This window comes from Pochonia chlamydosporia, chromosome 1 (genome assembly GCF_001653235.2).
Source record: "Pochonia chlamydosporia 170 chromosome 1, whole genome shotgun sequence".
Classification (NCBI taxonomy): Eukaryota; Fungi; Ascomycota; class Sordariomycetes; order Hypocreales; family Clavicipitaceae; genus Pochonia; species Pochonia chlamydosporia.
The window spans coordinates 4,501,523-4,521,870 of NC_035790.1; the positions used below are offsets into that span (position 1 = coordinate 4,501,523).

Genomic DNA, 20,348 nt, shown 5'->3' on the forward strand with positions numbered 1-20,348 from the left:
AAGTAGCTTCGCAGTGCAAAGTTGTTTGCAAGTGTTGTGTTGTTGGTGGGGGAAGCTGGCTGGAGACATGGGCATGGAGAGATGGATCCAGGAAGCTCAGGCTTCGTGGACTGGTTTTAGAACCCCGACCCACAAGCATGCACTCAGCTCACTCACTTGCTCTCCTGGCTTCATTTGACAGTCGACATTTGCCCACCACTGGCAAAGGTGCCTCTTACCCCAGAGACTTGTAAACTTGACAGAATTTCTATGTTCTTCCAATAAACACAAGGACGAGAAGCCAAAAAAAGCCGGTTGAAATATTCCAATAATCATTTTCTTGTAGCACACTGCCTCAAACTATGCCAAAGTATAGTTATTTACTCTCTATCTCGGACCAAAGTAAGCCATTCATGGTTGGGTATCATTACTCTTGCAAAACATATTGCGTTCAAACTCCCGAATGACACCAATCACAAGATACCATATCCGAGATCATTTCCATGCGCTGAACAGAAATTGCACAGCCAGCAGTGCCAGCAGCCTCATAAATCTCATTGAACCATCATCCATCACTTTGATTACCTGTCCTCATTCGTGTTCAAGTCGTCCGATTCAATTCAACTTCGAGTCGAGTTGATCGCCTTTGACTCGTATCCATGGCTGTCCACAAACGGGAAGCGAGCACGACGCTCTAGGGCATCCAGGGGAATAGTAGACCGGATGTACCTACGCACCTGTTAGTGTTTTCCCCCTTCAATATAGCCACCGCTGAGCTTGACGGGTACGTCGCGAAATGTCACTTACTTCATCCTTCCGTCGTCCAGGGGATCAAAATCCCAGCTTGTAAATGCACCTTCCTTGAGCGCATCCCAGACAACACGGCGGCTGCGCTGAGACTGCAGGACCTGTGCCGTGATAGCATTGAAATCCCACTTGGCCTTGGCTTCTGTGTCGTATTTCTCGAACATGGCTTTAATCGCCTCTTCTTCAGCATTCTGCGGTGCAAGTGTCGTGAATCGTGCCAAATTGTCGAGTTCATTGGGATCATTGTCCAAATTGTAAAATTGCGGTTCATCTGCAGGGCAAGTAATATACTTCCAAGGTCCACGGCGGATCATCATCATTGGTCGCACGGTACCTTCGCCTGTGTATTCAGCAAAGACCGTGTCGTGGCCGGATTTATTCTGGAGATGAGGCATCATGCTGAGTCCATCCATGGGTAAGTACGGAGCTGGCTTGGTGCCAATCAAATCGCAAATAGTCGGAAGCAGGTCGAGAGTCGACACGTTTTGGCTGACCCGGTGAGGTTGGAACCATTTTGGATAGTTGATCAACAGAGGGACTCTAACGGAAGATTCAAAATAGCTCATCTTGTACCATAGCCCTCGTTCACCCAGCATATCGCCATGGTCGCCGCTGAAGATGACGATTGTATTTTCAGCCAAACCGGCATCTTCGAGAGTCTCCAGGATCTTGCCGATGCAATCGTCCACGTAGCTGACAGAGCCATAGTAGGCGCGCTTGGCTCGCTTGATTTGCTCGTCGGAAAAGTCTTGATCCCAGAGATCACAAACTTTCATCAGACGCTTGCTGTGAGTGTCAAGTTTCTCCTTGGGAATTCGAACCTTCGGCAAGGCAATATCCACATCCTCATAGCGGTTCCAGTACTGCTTGGTGATAGTATATGGATCATGAGGGTGGGTGAGGGAAACCTATGGAAGGGGCAGTCTCGTCGTTAGCAGTGCTTTGAAAACAGTGAAAGTTTCCTTGTTCTGTTGCCCATTTCCGACAATTTCTAACTCCTTTGGTCGCCACATGTTGTCCATATGTCGTAATTGGGAGAATGACTTGTCTCGTACCGCGGCAGTTTCCATTTCTGTTCACTTTCAGACACTTACCGTCAAAGCAAAAGGGCGTTTCTCGGGTCCTTCACGAACATGATCCCACAGATACTGAATGCTGCGGTACATGACTTCTTCGTCGTAGTCCAGTTGGTTGCTGCGACCACATGGGCCTGCCTGGAGAATAGAACTTGCATTGTGATACCACTCCAGGCGCGTGTTTGGTTCATCCCAGTTGACGGCCCAGCCAAAATCGCCCGGGTAGATGTCGCTGGTAAGTCGCTGCTCATACCCATGGAGTTGATCCCCAACAAAGTGCATCTTACCTGCAAGAGCAGTGTGGTAACCCTTGGAGCGAAGGTAATGGGCATATGTGGGAATCTCGGAATTGATTTGTGAGGCGTTGTCGTAGGCACCAATCTTCATGGGCAAAAGGCCGGTGATCATACTCATCCGGGATGGAGCACACAAGGGGGAAGGGCAGTACGCTGAATCAAACTGCACTGAGCTAGCAGCGAGGCGATCGAGGTTCGGGGTTTTGATCTGAGATTCCGGGTTATACATTTTGAGCTGGGGAGCGGCGAGCTGATCAGCCATGATGTACAGAATGTTGGGCTTCTCACCACTCCCGCCAGGAAGTGGTGCCGAAGTTTGAAGAGTGTCGATATCAGGTGCCATATTGAATAGATCCGAATAGGGATTCAGGAAGATGTCGAATTGGAAGTGTAAGTGAAGCTTTCAATGCCGTAATGCTCTAGGTTAGCCCTCCAGTCACCGTTGCGTATATCAGTGGCGGCAATCTCTCGGCTGTTAGTTTTTCTTTCTGGGCCTTCTTCACTCGTGTATTGACAACTGGCAGCCGCAAGGAATGCAGGCAAAGTCCGGGAATTGAGGTGTTCGAGCGAGGCAGTTGACGGCTGATACAACAGTGGAGAGTATATGACAACTCAACGCGGAGCGTCACACAGAAAGAGAAAAAAGGTGAGTTCTCTGATAAAAGGGTAGGTACAACTACTGTGTTCCTTCCCCATTAGTTCTTCCGTCCTCCTTTTCACGCCAAGAGAACAAGCGGCCCAAAACCAACAAAAGTCAAGGACAACAACAAAAGTATGAGGCTTCGAGTGACAAAACTCTTGGTCCCCAAGTACAGCAGATGTAGATACAAAAAGTAATCAAAGCTTTTTAGCCAGTCCTGTCAGCTAAGAAAGCAATTCGAGGCAAGAAACAGTAATCATGAATGCCAAAGCAACAATGAAGAACGCCTCGCAAAAGAGCGGTGGTGGGAGACGGTCGAGGGCATTTATACTTTTCTGCTCGTTTCCCATTCCCCCTTCAACATAATAGACCATTGTCAGCAAACAGCCGTAACGGGGTCGTGGGGCTTGATCCACCTTGTCAGTCGAGAAACACGGCGAGAACCCGAAGGGAGGGGGAGGGGCAATCGGCGGTGGTGCTGGGGTTCGGACGTGACATTGATGGCCGTGGCGTTGGGAAATGAAGGAATCCAGGTGTCGTATTTTACGTGTATTTGCAATAAAAGGAGCCCGTTCCATGTTAGCCGAAGGGCATGTTAGTGATGGTGCATATTTGATTTTGATCAGCGCCTTCAACATGCAATAGGTGAAGGAGCTGTGTTTCCCCAACACATCAGGGCCACAATACGAATATGTGACCGGGGGTATTGCTGTCTTGCCACAGGCTCCCACCTCTGGGTATTCGTCTGCACAGATTGCTGAGCAATAAGCCTTGTTCTCATGAAGCTTCGCGGTCTGGAACGGGCATGGTGGTCAGGATTGCGTTGGAGACGTCCGCCACCTCCTGATTGTGATGCAGCAGTTGGTTGCTGAGTCTCCGTGCTAGCCAAAGAGAATGAAGCAGTCTGCAGCCGCCAGTCCATACCGTAGGTAACGACAGTCCAGGCAACCATTCCTGGAAGGTGGTCACATGGGATCTTTCAGCCATCTCCCCCAGCCGGACTACAATGTTTGGGTGTTGGAAAATCGGCGGTGTGCAGACTCGCCAGAGACAGATGTCTGTCTTGGCTGCGCTTGGCATTCGTGCCGCCGCAATAGGAGTGACATGGTCAAGAAGCCACAATATCCGTGTGGAACTACTGCTTTGGGCTTCGAGCTCAACTTGGTTGGTTGTCGAACTTTTAGCGCCGACCGATGATCTCAAGCAGAACCCTTGAACTAGGATTCGGGGGCTCGATGCTTAATCCCTTTTGGCATTCTTGTGGATGGACCCCAGCTGCGGCTTGACGTCGTTCCAATCGGGTTGACTGCCAGAACACTGCTTGCTCTTGCCGTTTGGAGATGGGGAAATAAAAGTTGCTTGCCGACAGGCTGTACTGTTGTACCAAGCTCTATTCGGTCCATAGCATCTGGGTTTATTTGGTGCAAATATGTGGTGGACACGAAATGGTGTGGACATGGTCGTCTCATTTCCATCCGAGTGTTGTGGTGGACGGAGTTGAGTTTGTGTATCCGCATCCGCATCCAGTCATCAGTAGTCAGTCAGCAAAACCCTGGACTAGAAAGGGAAGGAACGCTCTTGGTCCCCGAGTCCTTCCCGTCCAGAGTTGTGACTACTTTCCAGTACACACCACCATTTTTTTATGTTTTCATTCATTTCCAAACAACCCTTTTGTTGCATGTGGATTTCTGCTCTGCGCTAGCTCTTCGGTCCACCCGCAAACTTCAAGCGCTAGCCAAATGTCATTGATCCTAACTTTTCTCGTCATGTTGTCCTCACACGTCGCACAGCGATGTCGACATCTGCTTGGCGGATGACACCATGGGTCCTCACACAAACCTCAAACTTTGTGCTTATACATGACCAATACATAAGCACCTGTCATGCAACGCACCTGGTGGCAGTGCTGATCCGACCCATTGCCCACCGCAAACAATCAATCACCCTTCCTGGCAAACGTCGCCGCCTTCAATTTCATCGACTCTGCCCGAGTACAAGGCACATTACACTAACCTTTGCGCAGGCGTTCAAACATCACCGAGACAAGGGCGAAGATGGCACGTCTTGCATACCGCAGCATGCATGGAACCGACGCCAATGCCAAAGCAATAATCGCCTCCTCGTTATGCCCTTCACATCGCAGACCCACGACCGAAACAGACCAGCGCTAACAGCACCACATGCAAATATCCCCTTGAACCAGTATTGGCAAAACCCCTACTTTTTCATACGCAGCCTCCAGCACCTAGACCCTCGGATTTGACCAACAACCACCAAACCCCCTTGGAAAACTGGACTGCGCTCTGTGGAATTGTTTGCCTCACCATCACCGATATGCCGGCTGGTTGTTTTTGTGCGCCACCGATATGCCGGCTTTACGTAACTTTTCCTGAGGATAATTATGACCGAGCCGCCCGATATCCGTAGAAATAGATCATCTTCCCCCCGTTTGAATTAGAAGAGCTTCATCATCTTCAACTACACTTCAAGATGAATCATTTGAAGCCGTAGAATTATACAGGAGCAACACGGGAGTCGGTAAATTCGCCACATAACCTACCGCTCTCGACGACCGTACAGGAGAACATTCCAATATTCGTAGAGCTGATGTTGATCTCACTACTGGAAAGAATCGCCACGAAGTTCTCTGCCGAGATCGAAACCATTTTGTTCAGTTGCCTGATTCATACGACTCAAACCCCAGAACGAGTTTCCCGCATTTTCCGCGCCCGCAATCTAGTAGATGTGAAGAGTAGTCCATGTCTAGTTCAAATTGCTCGTTAGGGTGGTCAGTTCGGCACTTGTCAATGCTTCCTCTCATAACTTGATCTAACTTCCAACATACTTTCTAGACTACTATCAATTGCGAAGAAGTAGTATCCCGCCCTAACCCCCCCAAACAGAATGGACACCCAATCACATAGCATGCACCTTGAATTTTCAAGGCTCAGGGCTTAATAAAGTAATTTGTACAAGTCAATCGTATTCTTGAAGTCATCTACATCACCCTGGCAAATCTATTCCAAGGCGCCTCAGCTATACCGTACCGTATTCATATTCACGTCCCATCAGCCAATCCATACAGTTCCAACCCAGACCTAGCGCATCAAGATCACGCATCCTCAAAATTCCTGTCCTAAGTATAAAACAATCAAGGTTTGACGCGAAAGCGGGGAAAAGAAAGCCATCAAACACCAAGCTATGCGCCCTGTCCTCCTTTTCTCATGGATGCCCTTCACAAATGCAACACAATAAAAACGCCAAAACTACCCCACCTTTCCAGTTGATGCGTAACTCTCCTTGATGAGCAGCGCGATTATGTTCCGTAGAACTTCTTGTATACGAGATGCAACAGCAAGTTGACGTTCAACTTCAAGCTGCCCTCGAACAAGTTCATGAACTGGTGGGCTTCGAATTGCGCTTGTAGCATATCTTCAATGGGTACCAAGGCGCTGGCACCCGGCATTTGGATGTGCCCTCGTGATCCTTCGAGGGCAAACACGCCGACCTCGTCACATGAAATGGTAATGTTGATCTTGTCCCATTCACGGTCATTGAGGCCAGCCCAGGACACCAGTACCCCCTTCTCTGCCAACGTTCTGGCACTATATTTGTAGCTTCCGAACTTGGGTACACGGCCACTTCGCTCAAGTTCACGCTGATGGTTGTATTGCTTTGTGAAGGGAAGAATAAACTTCTTCTTGCTGTTCAGTGGTTTCGATCGTTAGCACGAATCCTCAAAGTCAACCCTTTGAAATGGAACATGACGTAGACTTACCCCTTCTTGGTCTGCAGTGTCACCATTGCCTGCTCAATATAATCGTCATAGCTCTTCCTTTGTTGTTCGAGGTATTTGGCCTTTTCGTGCAGGTTACCCAGAGTGAGTCGTACACCTTCCAGCTCCCGTTGCCTTTGGACTCTTCTGCGGCTCTTGGTTCGAATGTCGCTCGCGATGGCGTTAAGAACGTCCTGGTAGTAGTTTTGCTTCGAAATACGTCCCATCTGTTCTAATCGCATAACGTTTTCGAGCGCCGTACGCTTGAGTTCATAGTACGTCATTCTTGTAACATCCACCATGTTGGTGTCTGAGTATGCTCCGCGAGTGTTGCCGTCGTTAGAAAAGTCATCGCGCAATACTGTTCGCCACTTTTCCTCATCCTCTTCATAGATGGGCTTGACCAAAATCTCCAGGAGGTTTGCGCCAGTCTGAACCCGGATGATATACAGGACGCAGCGCTTTGTCTCCATAAAGAGTGTCTTGACATCCTCCTCTGGGTCCTGAACGTCGTGTAACTTGGGGGTAAGAAACATCTGAATGTCCGAAGTTCCTGCAGCATTCATCTCGTTTTCATTGCTCTTAGCATTGCCCAAGTCCTGGATAATCTCCCGGAGGACATCATCTCGTGATGGGCACATGAAGGGAAGCTCCGAAACCACCAGGTTGTGAATTGCAAAGACGTCAGTCATCTTGATATACAGAGTTGGCTTATTCTTGGCGTAGAGGTCATTGAATTCGTCGACACCAAAAGTGCTTTCAGCGTCCGCCACAGAAATCAAGTTCTGCATGATTTGCCGCATGCGTTGAATAGAATCCGTGACGAAGTTGTTGAGTGGCTGCAGGTAAATATTCTCTCCACCAAAAGGCCGTCCAGAAGCGATTTGCCCGACAACTTTTGCAACCTCGCTCAAGTTCCTCCTCTGAAGTGGACTCAATGACTTTTCAATCACTCCCAACTGCTCTGGCTGGGTCAATGCGGGTTGCAAGTAGAATCTCCAGAGCCAGTTAGCCACAAGCTGGAGGAGGTTTTCTTGCGGCTCGCGGTTAAAGTGTTGGCACAGGGCTTGGAACATTTGGCTACTCAAAAATCGCAAACCATACGGCATCTTATGGGCCGCATCCTCCAGTGCCAAGAAGAACTGGTCGCAAATCTCTCGCAAATCCCGAAGATGATCAATGAACAGGCGCCGAGTCTCGGGGTCCCTGATAGCCACCTCTCGGGGTACATCGAGTGGCCGGTGGTCGGGGCGGCCAGTTCGAAGCTCCTCGTTGTTGATGGCAGAGCGGTAGATTTGCATGGGATCGCTCTCTAAGTCCAAGGCAGGGTCTTCAACGATATTGTCGCGGATCAACGGGCCCAGGAGGCTACGCAGGTATTTGCGGTCCCTAGGCGATCGAGTGTGGTTACCCAAGAGCTTCGGCCAGAAATAGTTGCCGCGGGCATACTCTTGTATAGCTCGGCACCCTTCCACCTCCTCTCGGATAGACCTGGCAACCAATTTCAAAAGATAGTACTCCTCGCGTCGCTTCTGCGCATAACCGAACAGACTCATTATGAGAAGTTCGATTCTCTTACACTCCTTTTCAGATGTGCCCTGCTCTCGAATGTGCTTGAAAAGCCTGGCAAGATACTGGGGTTGCGTTTGTAAGCTAAAAAAGAGCTGTTGATATGACTCTAGTTTCTTCCGTGAGCTCTTGTTGAGTGCTTTTAGGTCAAATTGATTGGCAGAAGTAATTGTGCTGTTTGCCAACAGTCCCATTGAGTTGCCACCATAGTTGTGCTGGTGTCGAACAACTTCATCCAGTGTGATCTTGTTCTTCACCAAGAGAGCGATTTTGATGTCCAGTTGGTCAATATATTGCTCCAACATTTCATTTTGGCGCACTTGCTGGACGACTGTTTTGCGCATCCGCTCAAACTCTACTTCTTCATTGAAGTCAAAGTCACTGTCGTTGAGAAGGTGGACGAAGTTCTTGACCGCATTAACCGGGGGATTCTTGCCGGTAGTCAAGCTCTTGTACGCCTCGCCCTGTACCTTGGCACGGACGAAACTCTGTATTTTAATGACCTTCTTCATGTTTTCGTTGAAGTATCGCTTCTTTTCCTCGAACTTGCCGCGAACTACAAATCCCTTTGCCGCAGCCTGGAAGGCAATGATTGCCGCCTCCTCTTCTTCAAGCTCGGTGAGAATGTCATCGACTCTTGAACGAGCCATCATTGCCTTGAGGATTGCTTGGAAAGCGGCTGTGGCCTCGTTGTGCGAATTGAGCTCGTCCAGGAGTGCATGGTGTTGCTTTCGGTAGAGGTAGCCTCGTAGGCGGGATTGCAGTTTGCTGATCTGGGGCGTGTGTCTGTTGAGCTGTTGTTGGAGGGCAGAAATCTTGAGTCTTTCAATCATGCCCCTTGCACTTGATTGAAGAAGAAGAATTTCCTCTCTACTTTCCTCTAGAGCGTCCAATGTTCGTGTGACTTCGCGCCTCACGGCGCCTGCTCTTATCACCGCTTGTAGAAGGCCAACATTGAACTCGTGTTTCTTAGCTTCCACCTTGTAAGATTCCTGCTTCTGTCGCACAAGTTTTCCTCGAATTACACCTTGAAGCGCTTCCCATTTCGGTGCGAGGGCACGCAGCTGTTGCTGTTCGTGGTCGATCTGAGTCCTGGTCAGCAAAGCCCTCGCGGCAGCTTGTAACCTGACAACCGTGCCAGCCTGTCCGTCTAACGCACGGAGGTCCTTCCTATTCCTCGCTCTCAACGCCATTCCACGGGCAAGAGCCTGGAGTTTCTCAACATCTCGCGAAGACTTTTCCGTCTCTTGTCGCTGAGCTACCATGTTCTTACGGACTAAGAAGCCCCTGGAAACCGCCTGAATCTCCCGGACAGGCCCTTTACAATTGTCCAACATGTACAGCAAGTCTCGTACCTCATCACGGACCTTCTTGGCCCGTATCATGCTCTGAAGATCCAGAACTTCTGGTTCATGAGTTCTCCAAAAATCATCGCTGCTTCTCAATCTCTCTCGAACCAGGAATCCTCGTACAGCGCTTTGAACCATGACTGCCGAACGTCGCATCTGGAGCCGATAACTCATAATCTGCCGGGTAAAGTCGCCACGTATGCGAGATTGCAAATCAATCAACCAATCCTCCTCATCCCAAAATTGCTGCATCTTTTCCCCAAGGCGCAATCGCAGCAACGCACCCCGTATTTGGGCCTGTAATTCGGCTATCGATGCTTCGTTTTCCGCTAGTTCGCGATCGATTCGTTCTTCTTCTGTCTCTACAGGTTCTGGTTCAGGTACGCCGAAATCAGCACCCATATTGCCGAAACTGGGCATATTAGCTCCCAGCATATCCAATCCTTTCTGCATTGCCTCTAATTCATGGTGTTCAAACTCGAGTTGACCGACAAGATTGCCGATCCGAAAGTCGACTATTCCCTTGCGGAAAAGCAGCCAACTCAGTGCATGAATACAGTATATAACTTTCGGTATGTTCTTCTTCTCATAAAGATCAATGAGTTCGAATCCGGAAGAGATCGGGAAGCTCGACTTCATCGAGATATCTGAAGAAAATGGCAATGTTGTCTGAGTGGCGGAATTGAAGTTTGGGATGGTGGAATATCCGAAAATGTCTCTGCGGATTCAACGCTTCCACGACGTTGGCAAGGGTAACTCCATCCCGCAAAGCCTCCTCCAGCTCAACAATCGGTGGAAGAGTCTTTTGCGTGACGTCCTCGATCCATTCTTTAGCCTCTCCTATATGGCAAAGATACTCGTAGGCTTGGAGGAACTGTCGCTGCTTATCCATCCAGTTTCGGCCCTCCCATCCGTACCCGCCGGATTTGGCGCCTCGAGCGCCATTGGGCTTATCGGCGCGTTGTAATCGTCGTCGTCCTCGTAAACCAACCACCTCTTGTGCCGGTGATCTGATAGTGAAGTCTTCTGCGACATCCGATTCGGCTAGTCGCGACAAGGTACGAAGTTCACGGGTTGTGGACCGTCCGAGCAACTCGAGGTCGGGTCTGCCGATGTGAGTGGTATGACTCCCTTGTGGAGAGTTACCATGTGACATTGGCGTCTTGCTTTGCAAAATAGAGTCAGATCGGGTCAGCAGCATCGAGTTGGGTCGCATTGGCAGTGGTCGCGGCGGAGAAGTAGGCGAAGCCGCCGCGCCATCGTATTGAGAGAGAGATAGCTTGCTGATATCGGGAACACTCTTTCCACGATCATGTCTGAACGAGGGCTGAGGCGAACCACCATGACCAGCAGATCTAGGTGAGGACGCCGGTGCTTGAGGGAGTGGTCGAAGAGACTGGCGAGGAGGTGTGGCAGGAGGATTATCCGTCCCTCTGTTGAAGCCGTTCATGGCCCCTGCTTCGAAAGTTCTGGCTCGAGCTAGGACATCGCTTTGGCCACGCTTGTGCTTGTAGCCGGCGGGTGAGCCGTAGCCGCTCGATACTGAAGAGTATTGTGTGTTGGCGCTGTGGTCGGATGTGGAGGAGTATCCCGAAGACGCGGACGACGAGGTTGTCGAGGGGAAGCGGTTGATGTTGGGGTTGGAAATACTAGTAGATGTGTTGATGTTACTGTTTTTGCTATGCATAAAGCTGGTGGGAGGAGCGAGGTCGGCAGTGCGCGACGGACGCAGAGGATGAGGATGGAACGACATTGTTTGAAATGTCTCGCTCCCTCTCTGTGCCGCGAATGCAAATGCGCAGGCACCACGGGTAAAACCCTAATGTCCTCTAGTTATCGCTTGTTGGTTCAGACAATCGCCCCTATGGCAGACTGCGCATTGTTTCGGAATGGGGGAAGACGTGAGAGTTTCGGGGCAGGAATGGAATGTTGAGGCTGCCGCCCAGCGGAAAAACAAAGCTTCAAGATTTTGGGTAAATGGCAGCTCTCAGAGAGACTAGGGATGACGCCAATAAAAGAGAATGTATGGAGTAAAATGACAGAGAAATCGACAGTGATGATAGCAGCTTCCAGCTGGGCAGATATTACGCCGCAGGGGTATAACAGAAGTGAGTCTATATCAACAGCAACAATGCTCTCTGCCGGAGCGATGATGCTTAGAACGTGATGGAAGAGGTAAGCGTCACCGTTGACAAGAAACTTGGGCCCAAAGACGAGGCCCGGCAAGGAAGAATAGGCGGCGTGTGAACTTCGGACGGTTGAACATGAGCATGGATGGGCTTGAACACCAGCAAGGGCAGCTTTCGCACACCAAACCAACGCGGGGTTCCTTTTTTTCGGCTGCTGATTCCGTTGCGTTGATTGTCAAGTGAATGTAAACAAACACCCGGGCCAACCACCCAGCAACGAGCCACACCGTAATTCAATTGGCTGAAGGGCGATGTCTGAAGACCCACTCTGCGCCAGGTTTTGAAGCTTGATCGATCAATGGAGCAATTATGACGCTAGGCGCCTCCCAAATCTTAACAATGCCGGCATATGGCTGGCCTTGTTTTGCTGTGTCATGTGGTGTATTCAGGATGAAGTAGTATTCGATTGCAACTGTTGGACTCAGAAGTCATCAAGTGGCGTTTGTTTGTAGGGTGAAGAGGGCATATGTGCGCAACCAAGGGCATTCAGAGATATGAGACCAAATCTCAACAAATTTGCCTCGGGGTATTTTATGTCTGGTAGTTCCATGACTGTGACTGTGACTGTGACTGTGACTGTTGTTGAACGTCCGGTGCTGTGTGCTCTTTTCCGCTCTTGGCAACGGTGCCCAATGGCTTGGGCACGGGTGCTGGTTGGGTGCTGGTATGTTGGTCGCCGATGCATGTTGATGCATGTTGATGCATGTTGATGTGTGTTTGATATAATGTGCTGCTGTGTGCGGACAATATATAAATATCAATGTCAAGTATGTATCGCCTTTTGCAGACTTGGTACTTGAGTACGTATTGCCAGCTAAATGCTTTGTAGTCTCACAAAACCCCCAGTGCATTATACTACAGTGCACGTCACCGCAGGGTGTGCCTTTTGCGCATCCGGCACCTTTTGCTACCAGAACTTTTTGCTACAGAACGAACATAATGTTCGTGGCCAATCTACTTGCTACTGGCACAATTTTAAAGCCGTGAAGTCTGGTTGCTGGTGTCGCGATGCACCCACAGAATTCCACGTGGAACCAGGAGAGAAAAGAAGGCCATTGGGGAGCATCACTAATCAGCCTCATCGACAGCCTCATCGACAGCCTCTTGCAATATGAAGCACAGTATTGTTTGAACTTTCAATGGGGCGGCGATGCGTCTAAACAATGCCACCAAATTGTGCCTCATGTGTCACTGTTGATTTATTACAGCCTCCAAGACTTGTGTTGATGAAAGGGCAGTTCCAGCACGTTGAAACCTGGTTCTAAGACGTCGGCTGAGCATTGCGGCTTACCGGGCATCATTCATGTCAATTGATGATTCCACCGCCAAACCTTGCCGCCCACCGCATACTGATATTGATCAATGCGATTGAACAGTGGCAGATAGGCTACGTTGAATTTTAGCATTGGCCCAAGGTCGATATCAATACGTACTATTCAATGCTGATTAACATTTGAATGTTCAAGTTCATGCACCAATGTGGGGCTATTTTCCTTCCATTTGGTCCAGTCTGTCCTTGTCAAAACTCTAAATGATGAGGTCACTCAGCCCAGGCAGGCACTTGCAGAGCTCCGTGTCTTTTTTTGTGGCCCACTTCCCTGGCCAGTTTAAGTCTCGACGCATTCGCTGTTGAGCCTTCTTCAAAACAATCTCCTTCCATGCGCATTCGTTCAAATCGATCGAATCGGCCAAGCTCATCGAATTGACAACGCCAGCAAAGATACCATCAACGAACTGATTTCTCGCTGGTACAATAGATTGCAGACAGACGATCCTCGTGGCCGATCCTGCCTCTTGTCGGAACCATGTCGTCAGGCAAGAAAGGCCCTACGGTACTCGTACGTCGGCCGCCATCAATAACGTCAGCGCTGCTATTTATCCAAGTCGCTAACAGTCGTCTTAGGTTACTGATTCCAGGGAGAGACCGCGTCAACGAAGGGTACTGCGTTACCAGCATACATCTTCTGGCCCACCTAACCGGATGCCCATGAAATTCATGACAGTCGATAATGTTTTACAATACAACACTCAGATTCCATCCGGTCAACCACGAGGGCCTCCCACTCCACAAAGACCTCATACATCTGCCGAAGGCAGCCAGGGTAGACGGGTCACATCTGGCGGCGGCTTGCCCAATCTTCAATCACGAACCGGCCAGCCTATGCCATCACGAACAACCAAGATCAGCCAGAAGCTAGTCCTTCTACCAGAGACTGACGATAACGAGGGTGGCGACGCCGAAGAAGAGGTGGAAAGCGAAACAGTTTTGGCACGGAGATTGCAAAATGAAGAAAGCCGGCCGCTAAAGGACGAGGAGTTGGACGTTCTACGGAAGAGGGGCGGAGTCAGAGGCAAGAGCTATGCTGAAAGACTTCCCAAGCCTCAGAGAAAAGACAAAGTAAGCCGCCTTACTGCCTACTGCACCGCCCAGGCCTACAAGACGGCAGAAACGTCCGAATTTCTGAGGAAGAAACACGACGCAAAGACAAAGCTGTACGACGACTGTTTGTATGCCATCTATGCTCTGCCGTTGTTAAACGGTACGGAGGGATATCGAGTACGGGGCCGGCCAATGCTCAAAACCCCGGGCACGGGCAAGACGATGCTCGACTTGGAGATTGAACGAAGCGAACAGCGAGATCACCACGAGGGATATTTTGAGGATGACGCATATACTCAACCAGAGAGCCCGGAATCAGGTAGCCGAGATTCCCCGACACACGGTTCCTCAAGATCTAGATCTCACCAAAATAATATTCGACAGGAGCAAGATGACGGAATTCCATCACAAATGAACCGCCTAGCGCCAGACGCCAAAAACTTTGCCGAGATGTTCGTCTTCTCCTACGGCGTTGTGGTGTTTTGGAACTTTACGGAGCATCAGGAGAAGGACATTCTCGCTGATCTTACGTTTGCTGATGCTGAGAACCATATAAGTCTGTTGACACGCCCGCTAGAGCAAGACGATTTTGAAACGGAAGAATTTCATTTTGAATACAGCGAGGATGTCAAGAGGCCGAGGGTTTTCAACGACATGATCACCCTGCTACCTCGGTCTGATCACATGATCAAATTAACTATTAGCCATGCCATTGCCCAAAGCACCAAGCTGTGCTTTTTCGAGGAGAGAATGGGTGAAACCATGTTGGATGCTCAGCATGTGCCGAAAACGTTGGCTCTCACTGGAAAACTAAATATGACGAGAGTCGAGATTGTCACACTTCTGGGTAGACTATTCAAGAGCAGAGTGGATATTAATCTTTGTAAGTTTTTCTCTTTTTTTTTCTCTTCGGCTGGTTTCAGTTGAAGATTGGTATATGCCTTTACCCCGGACACCTGAAGTATAGTTTTCTAACCTGGTTGCCATACAGCATCGAATATTCTGGACGTACCCAACTTCTTTTGGGACTCGGAACCTACACTGCATCCGCTTTACGGCGCCATCCGCGAGTATCTCGAAATAGATCCTCGAATCAAGGTTCTCAATGAAAGATGTCGAGTATTTCTCGATCTCGCTGAGATTTTGTCTGATTCAATAGCTGATTCCAAGATGAGCTACATTACGTGGATAGTTATTATTCTCATCTTTGTTAGCATCTTGGTCACCGTTACTGAGGTTATTCTACGGTTTGTTATGCTCAAGAAAAGCGGGAGCAACTCCAAATTTGGCGGGCCCTTTACAGCTATATCTTGGAGAGGCAACATTGACCCTGCTGGAGTTCCTAAAATCCTCTCTATACCTTCGGCATCATCTTCTGCCGGAGCTCACGGCAGCTCGGTGTCAGGAGAACAAGGTAGCCAGAATACTGGACCGGAGATTGAAGCGCACAAGGACCTTGAAATATTGGCCCTAACTCTGGGCTTGCAATCGAATGCAACCTTGAACGACATCACACGCGGAATTAACAATCTGAAGCAAGCGGCAAGGTGCACCAACCCCGACGCTATCGATGAGCTATCTCTCCCGGGTTCGGGAGAGCTAAAAAAGAAGAACATGATGGAGGTGTCCTAGCTTCAACCGCAGTTCAGCTTACGCTGCCGTGGAGCAGACCCAACGAAACAACCAAGCTCGGCACTTGGAATGGACGAATATTGTCACGGGAGTAGCACATGTGCGGATTCACACACTGTCACCAGCCATGCAGCCAGGGTCTCCTACGGTGCGATAACTTGCTCCGCTGGGCGTCCCCTGTTGCCAGTGCTCTCTGACCCAGTGGCCAATATTATCAATCTCTCCAATATCTCCTTGTACCAGCCAGCTTGCGTGTCTTCACTCCGATTATCCGGGCGGGACGTACGGAGTACATACGCCTCAAACCCTTGAGGCTGAATGGCCAGCCCCCATTTTATACCCAGTTCGCACACTTACGTCACCATTCAAGATTCACAAAGGGCATCACTGCCGAAATTCCATTACATGTGTCGGTGTTTTCTCGCAGCATGGCGTTTCAGTGCTCATTTCTCGAATTGGGGCTTTCTCTCTTATGCCTGCAGCTATCTTTTTGGAGCGTTTTTTTCCCCTTCCATACATCCCTGTTGATGCGTTTCTGCATGCGGGAGGAGAACAGGAATCCAGGGTCCTTTGGTCTGAGGCGTTATGTTTTGTAATGTAGAAGGACAGCATGCAGAGATCAGCCATCAATCTTTGTTTCGTGTAGTCGGCAAGATCGGCAAAATTTCACCGTAAGAATTCTCTGCTTCCCAATATAGTCCGGTAATCCGTGCAGGCACACATAATCATTGCATTCATCGTTACTTGAATACACTCCTTCCGCTCGTCGAAACAGTTGCGTGACCCCATGCCGGCCAAAGAAACACGACGCCATGAGGGATCGGCCATCGGTAAAAACAATCTACTCCGTCCCATGGTCGGAAATTCGGAACCCCAAAAATATGAATGTCTCCCCATTGACTCAAAAACTCCCAATCTTCTCACTAAGCACCAACATCGTAAGTTTATCAAAACATAAAAAAAACCCACAGCATAATCCGCCGCCCCAAGTTCTCAAATAAGCATCCTTCACAGAGCAACAAGCTTACCATACCACGCCAATCCAGTCGCCAATTTCATTCCCGCACACCCCCATCAGCTCGTAATATACCATCACATCAGCCCCCGTCGCCACAATTCTCTTTGGCAACTTCCCCCCCCAAAAAGCCACTAGTCCCAGCACAGAGGACGCGTATGCTTTTTCACTCTCCTGATGAGCGCCACATGTCTGCTAGCCCCCTTTACCCCCAGCACCCCCTCGCTCACTTACTACACACCAGTGCCAGCGCCAGCATGCTGATTCGGCCACCTGGTCTGTTTTTGCCGGTACGGTGCCGACCGAGGGAAAATTTACAGGCACTTCTATCGCTGGGAGAAGAAGGGATCAACATTGACGACCCCCGTGTGGTGTGTGGTTGGTTCGTGGGCGGGCCGGCGCTGACTTTTTTGCTATATTTGTTACTTGGAATGTCAATTACGCCACCATGGACATTGTGACCAAGAACTTCTGATTACGAACGCCCGAAACGGGAAGTATTGAGAAACCCTTTTTCCTTTGTTGCTGTTTGTCTGTACCCACAGTCCTGTGACTGGAAATCTCATGGCACTTCTAATAAAACACTACAAGATTGGCACTGTTGACTACAGCGCGTTGAACCCCTGAAGGCTCTCTAGACACGGCTGCCGCCCCAGAAGATTGAATTTAACAACAAGAGTTAATATTTTCAAGAAATCGTCTAATGATGACAACAACGAACAAGACTACTTTATCCTGGAAGTATTACAATACTCCGGCGGCACCAGTCGTGGGTGCTTCATTTGCCGGCCGTAATGTCCCAACGCCGAAAATTCCGTGGTGTCATGACAATGCCCTCCCTTTCCCTTTGAAATAATAATGACAAATGTAGCCCGATGCCCCAGTGATGCCAACGTTGATAGCTGGTTCGGTTCCGTATATAGAAATTTTGGGGGAGGCATATGCTGTGACCGTCTCTCATATCTCGCGACTCTGATGCAAAAAAAAGCTGCACGCCTCGTCTGAACAAGACTGTAGTATGCTGTGTTCCACGGATCGATCCTTCTTTTCTCTCCTCTTGCCCATGCCTCGTTTCATCAATCTCCAAACCTCTATCGGCTGCTTCCATCATCTAAAACGAAAATGATTGGGTATCAATAACAACAATAAAGGTTGCCCCGCGCACTACCTAGGATTTTGGTCCACAGGCTTGTATTTCGGTTTTTGGTTTCTCTTCTTGTTGTCGAGCTCGGCTTTGCTGTAGATACCAGCACCGAGCATCGTAACAGCCATGCCTGCGCCGTTGAGTAAATCAACACTGACATTGAAGAGGAAGATTCCGATCAAGACAGTAAGACACTGCTTCAGGTTGCCGCAAACTGTCATGGTCAGGGCACCGGCCAGTTTGTTGGTGTTGAAGGATGAAATATTAAGGAGGAAGGCCAGGAAACCGTTGCCTGTCAGCGATGCAATCGAAGTCGGCATAGAAATTTGTCCGGAAGTGACGAGTTCTCGGAAACCACCGACTTCGCCTGTTGCGGTAGCACAGGCCAGTGCCTGTAGTGCAGCCAATGGTGACATTCGCATGAGGAATTCTACCGGAGGCAGCGCCAGGGATCCCGTCATAAATCGATTGGTCACGACAGTCTGGGTGTCGAGGGTTAGCTGCAATGGAGCCCTGCTTTGCAACACAATGTGCAACGTACCTTGACAGCAGCCAGAATGACACCCAATATGGTTAATAGAAATCCAGCATCGGTGAAGGTCATTTCACCCGCCGTGGTCATGGCAGCGCCAATAATTAACGGGACAAGAGAAAGGTACGTCATGTAGCTGTATGTACGGCCGTACCAAGTGCGGTAGATGAGGATGGTGAAGATGGGGCACAGCATTCGCATGGTCTGATAAAATGGTACAGACACCATGGCCAGCGACAGGTTCGATACGGCAATATTGGCGGTGAACAAGGCGCTGAACGCGACGAGAGCAAGGTTTTCGCGGCGACCCAGGCGCGACAGTTTGAAATAGCCCAGATGCATCATGCCATATGTTCCCATGCTGGCAAAGGAGGCATGGAGAAATGTGAGAAGCCATGGGAAATGGAACTGCAAATTTCATATTCGTTGATTAGCACATGCGTTGGCCACCAAAGGATTCAGTGGCACGGCAATCGTCGAAGAGCCACAATTACACGGGACTAAACTCACCATGCCCAGAACTAGCTTATTGTAAAGGGTGAGAAGCAAAGAAAAGAAGAAGTATGTTCCCAGCCAGGTAAATTTGATGGTACTCGGAATTGAGTATTCGTGATCTAAATTCTGGTCCCGAGAGGGCTCTGAATGGCGGGCACCAGCCTCGACATCATGGTTGATCTGTTTCGTATCAACCTCCTCTCCCTGGGAGAGGAGATGAAGCGGTTCGTCATTGCTCCTTCGTGACATGATTCGTAATTATTCCCCAGGCAAGTAAGTAATAGGTAATGGTAGACGAAGGTAATGAGAGGGGTCCTTCGACTGCCAAAAATTGCGATTTGTGTTATGACAAGAGCATAGTATATTTGAGCCCAGGTTTGAATTCGAAGATTTGATGAAGAATTCAAACTCAAATAGCGTAATCAATACTATGAATGTTTAAACAAGAGGCGAGAGATCGGGAGTCGTCGTGGCGGAGCAGCCTTGGGTCCGGGGATAGCTCGAGGTGTCAACGGGGGGGTCTGAGGCTGAGCAAACCAAGGAAATCAACGAAGGAAGAGACGTAATAGGGAACACAGCAACGACAGGATAAGGTAGTGAGCGTGGCGGGAGTGTGTGTGAATACTCCCAGAACAAAATCAGAATCAATGAGCCGACAGGCTTAGTGAAGAATAGAAGAAGAAAGCGAAGGTGGTTGCAGGACGGGAGGATAGGAAGAGAAGTAGGAGAGGAGAATTAAGTCAAGTCCTGTCTGGTGCTGGCGTCAAGTCAAGTCGAGTCGAGTGGACTTGGCCAGGCCATATGCGGTGCCAAGGTCTTGTAGTTCACCTGAAGTGGATGGACCTGGGGGCAAGATGGCGTACTGGGCAGCATTAGAGGCCCAGAGAGAGACCACAAATCGAGAGGACCCGAACAAGGACACATGGGGAGGAGGGGTGGTATTAGCATGAGCATGCCAGAACGGAGCGAATGTGGGTCCTTCCTGGTTGGTCCTTAGGCCCTAGCTGGGGAGGAGTGAGGAGCCAAGCAGGCAAGGGACGGAAGGGGCCACTGGGAGCGGCATCAATTGATACATGACTTGACAGCCAGCACTGGAGACAACCAGACATTGAAAGTCTGGGCAGGTAGGCGAGAGCGGACATCCCAGACATCAACTTGCTAACGAAGGCTGATGAACGGAATTGAAAGGTGCACCGGCCGCGATTGCACACTTGCGTCCTCACGCCAGGCACTTTGACCACTGGAGAAGAAGTTTCAGACGCATGGCAGCCCTGCCAGGAGCAGAGATCAATTGACAGCTGGACATCAAATGGCACCGACCAGAATTCAATGTTCCCAGGGGTCTGGTCACGTACCAGCACGCACCACTTTGCAAGCCTTGCCCGGTTCAAATACTGCCCTTTGCCTGCAATGCTACTGGACTCAGTGCAAGCCATAGATCCGCAAGCTGCCAGCCAGCTGTAACAACTG

At 49.7% G+C, this 20,348-nt stretch overlaps 6 protein-coding genes across 6 annotated transcripts; 2 read left to right on the forward strand and 4 right to left on the reverse strand.

Moving 5' to 3' along the window:
• Positions 1 to 599: 599 nt before the first annotated feature.
• On the reverse strand, positions 600 to 2,501 carry VFPPC_01158 (choline-sulfatase; the record flags this gene model as incomplete). The annotated part of the gene is made up of 3 exons (XM_018281041.1): positions 600 to 708; positions 787 to 1,694; positions 1,881 to 2,501. The coding sequence occupies 3 exons, from the start codon at positions 2,499 to 2,501 to the stop codon at positions 600 to 602; spliced, it is 1,638 nt and encodes a 545-aa protein (XP_018149541.1).
• Positions 2,502 to 6,114: 3,613 nt separating this feature from the next.
• On the reverse strand, positions 6,115 to 9,893 carry VFPPC_18747 (Ras GTPase activating protein; the record flags this gene model as incomplete). The annotated part of the gene is made up of 2 exons (XM_018281042.2): positions 6,115 to 6,502; positions 6,577 to 9,893. The coding sequence occupies 2 exons, from the start codon at positions 9,891 to 9,893 to the stop codon at positions 6,115 to 6,117; spliced, it is 3,705 nt and encodes a 1,234-aa protein (XP_018149542.2).
• A 193-nt stretch (positions 9,894 to 10,086) lies between these two features.
• Positions 10,087 to 11,244, reverse strand: VFPPC_18746 (Ras GTPase activating protein; the record flags this gene model as incomplete). Its single annotated transcript, XM_022430313.1, has 1 exon — positions 10,087 to 11,244. The coding sequence occupies one exon, from the start codon at positions 11,242 to 11,244 to the stop codon at positions 10,087 to 10,089; it is 1,158 nt and encodes a 385-aa protein (XP_022285943.1).
• Positions 11,245 to 11,493: 249 nt separating this feature from the next.
• Positions 11,494 to 11,658, forward strand: VFPPC_15306 (hypothetical protein; the record flags this gene model as incomplete). Its single annotated transcript, XM_018293059.1, has 1 exon — positions 11,494 to 11,658. The coding sequence occupies one exon, from the start codon at positions 11,494 to 11,496 to the stop codon at positions 11,656 to 11,658; it is 165 nt and encodes a 54-aa protein (XP_018149543.1).
• Positions 11,659 to 13,485: 1,827 nt separating this feature from the next.
• On the forward strand, positions 13,486 to 15,692 carry VFPPC_01160 (sporulation protein RMD8; the record flags this gene model as incomplete). The annotated part of the gene is made up of 3 exons (XM_018281043.1): positions 13,486 to 13,518; positions 13,584 to 14,943; positions 15,052 to 15,692. 3 exons carry the CDS (start codon positions 13,486 to 13,488, stop codon positions 15,690 to 15,692), a joined length of 2,034 nt encoding a protein of 677 aa, XP_018149544.1.
• A 2,179-nt stretch (positions 15,693 to 17,871) lies between these two features.
• On the reverse strand, positions 17,872 to 19,127 carry VFPPC_01162 (triose-phosphate transporter family domain-containing protein; the record flags this gene model as incomplete). Its single annotated transcript, XM_018281044.1, has 3 exons — positions 17,872 to 18,333; positions 18,393 to 18,791; positions 18,894 to 19,127. 3 exons carry the CDS (start codon positions 19,125 to 19,127, stop codon positions 17,872 to 17,874), a joined length of 1,095 nt encoding a protein of 364 aa, XP_018149545.1.
• Between the last annotated feature and the right edge of the window lie 1,221 nt (positions 19,128 to 20,348).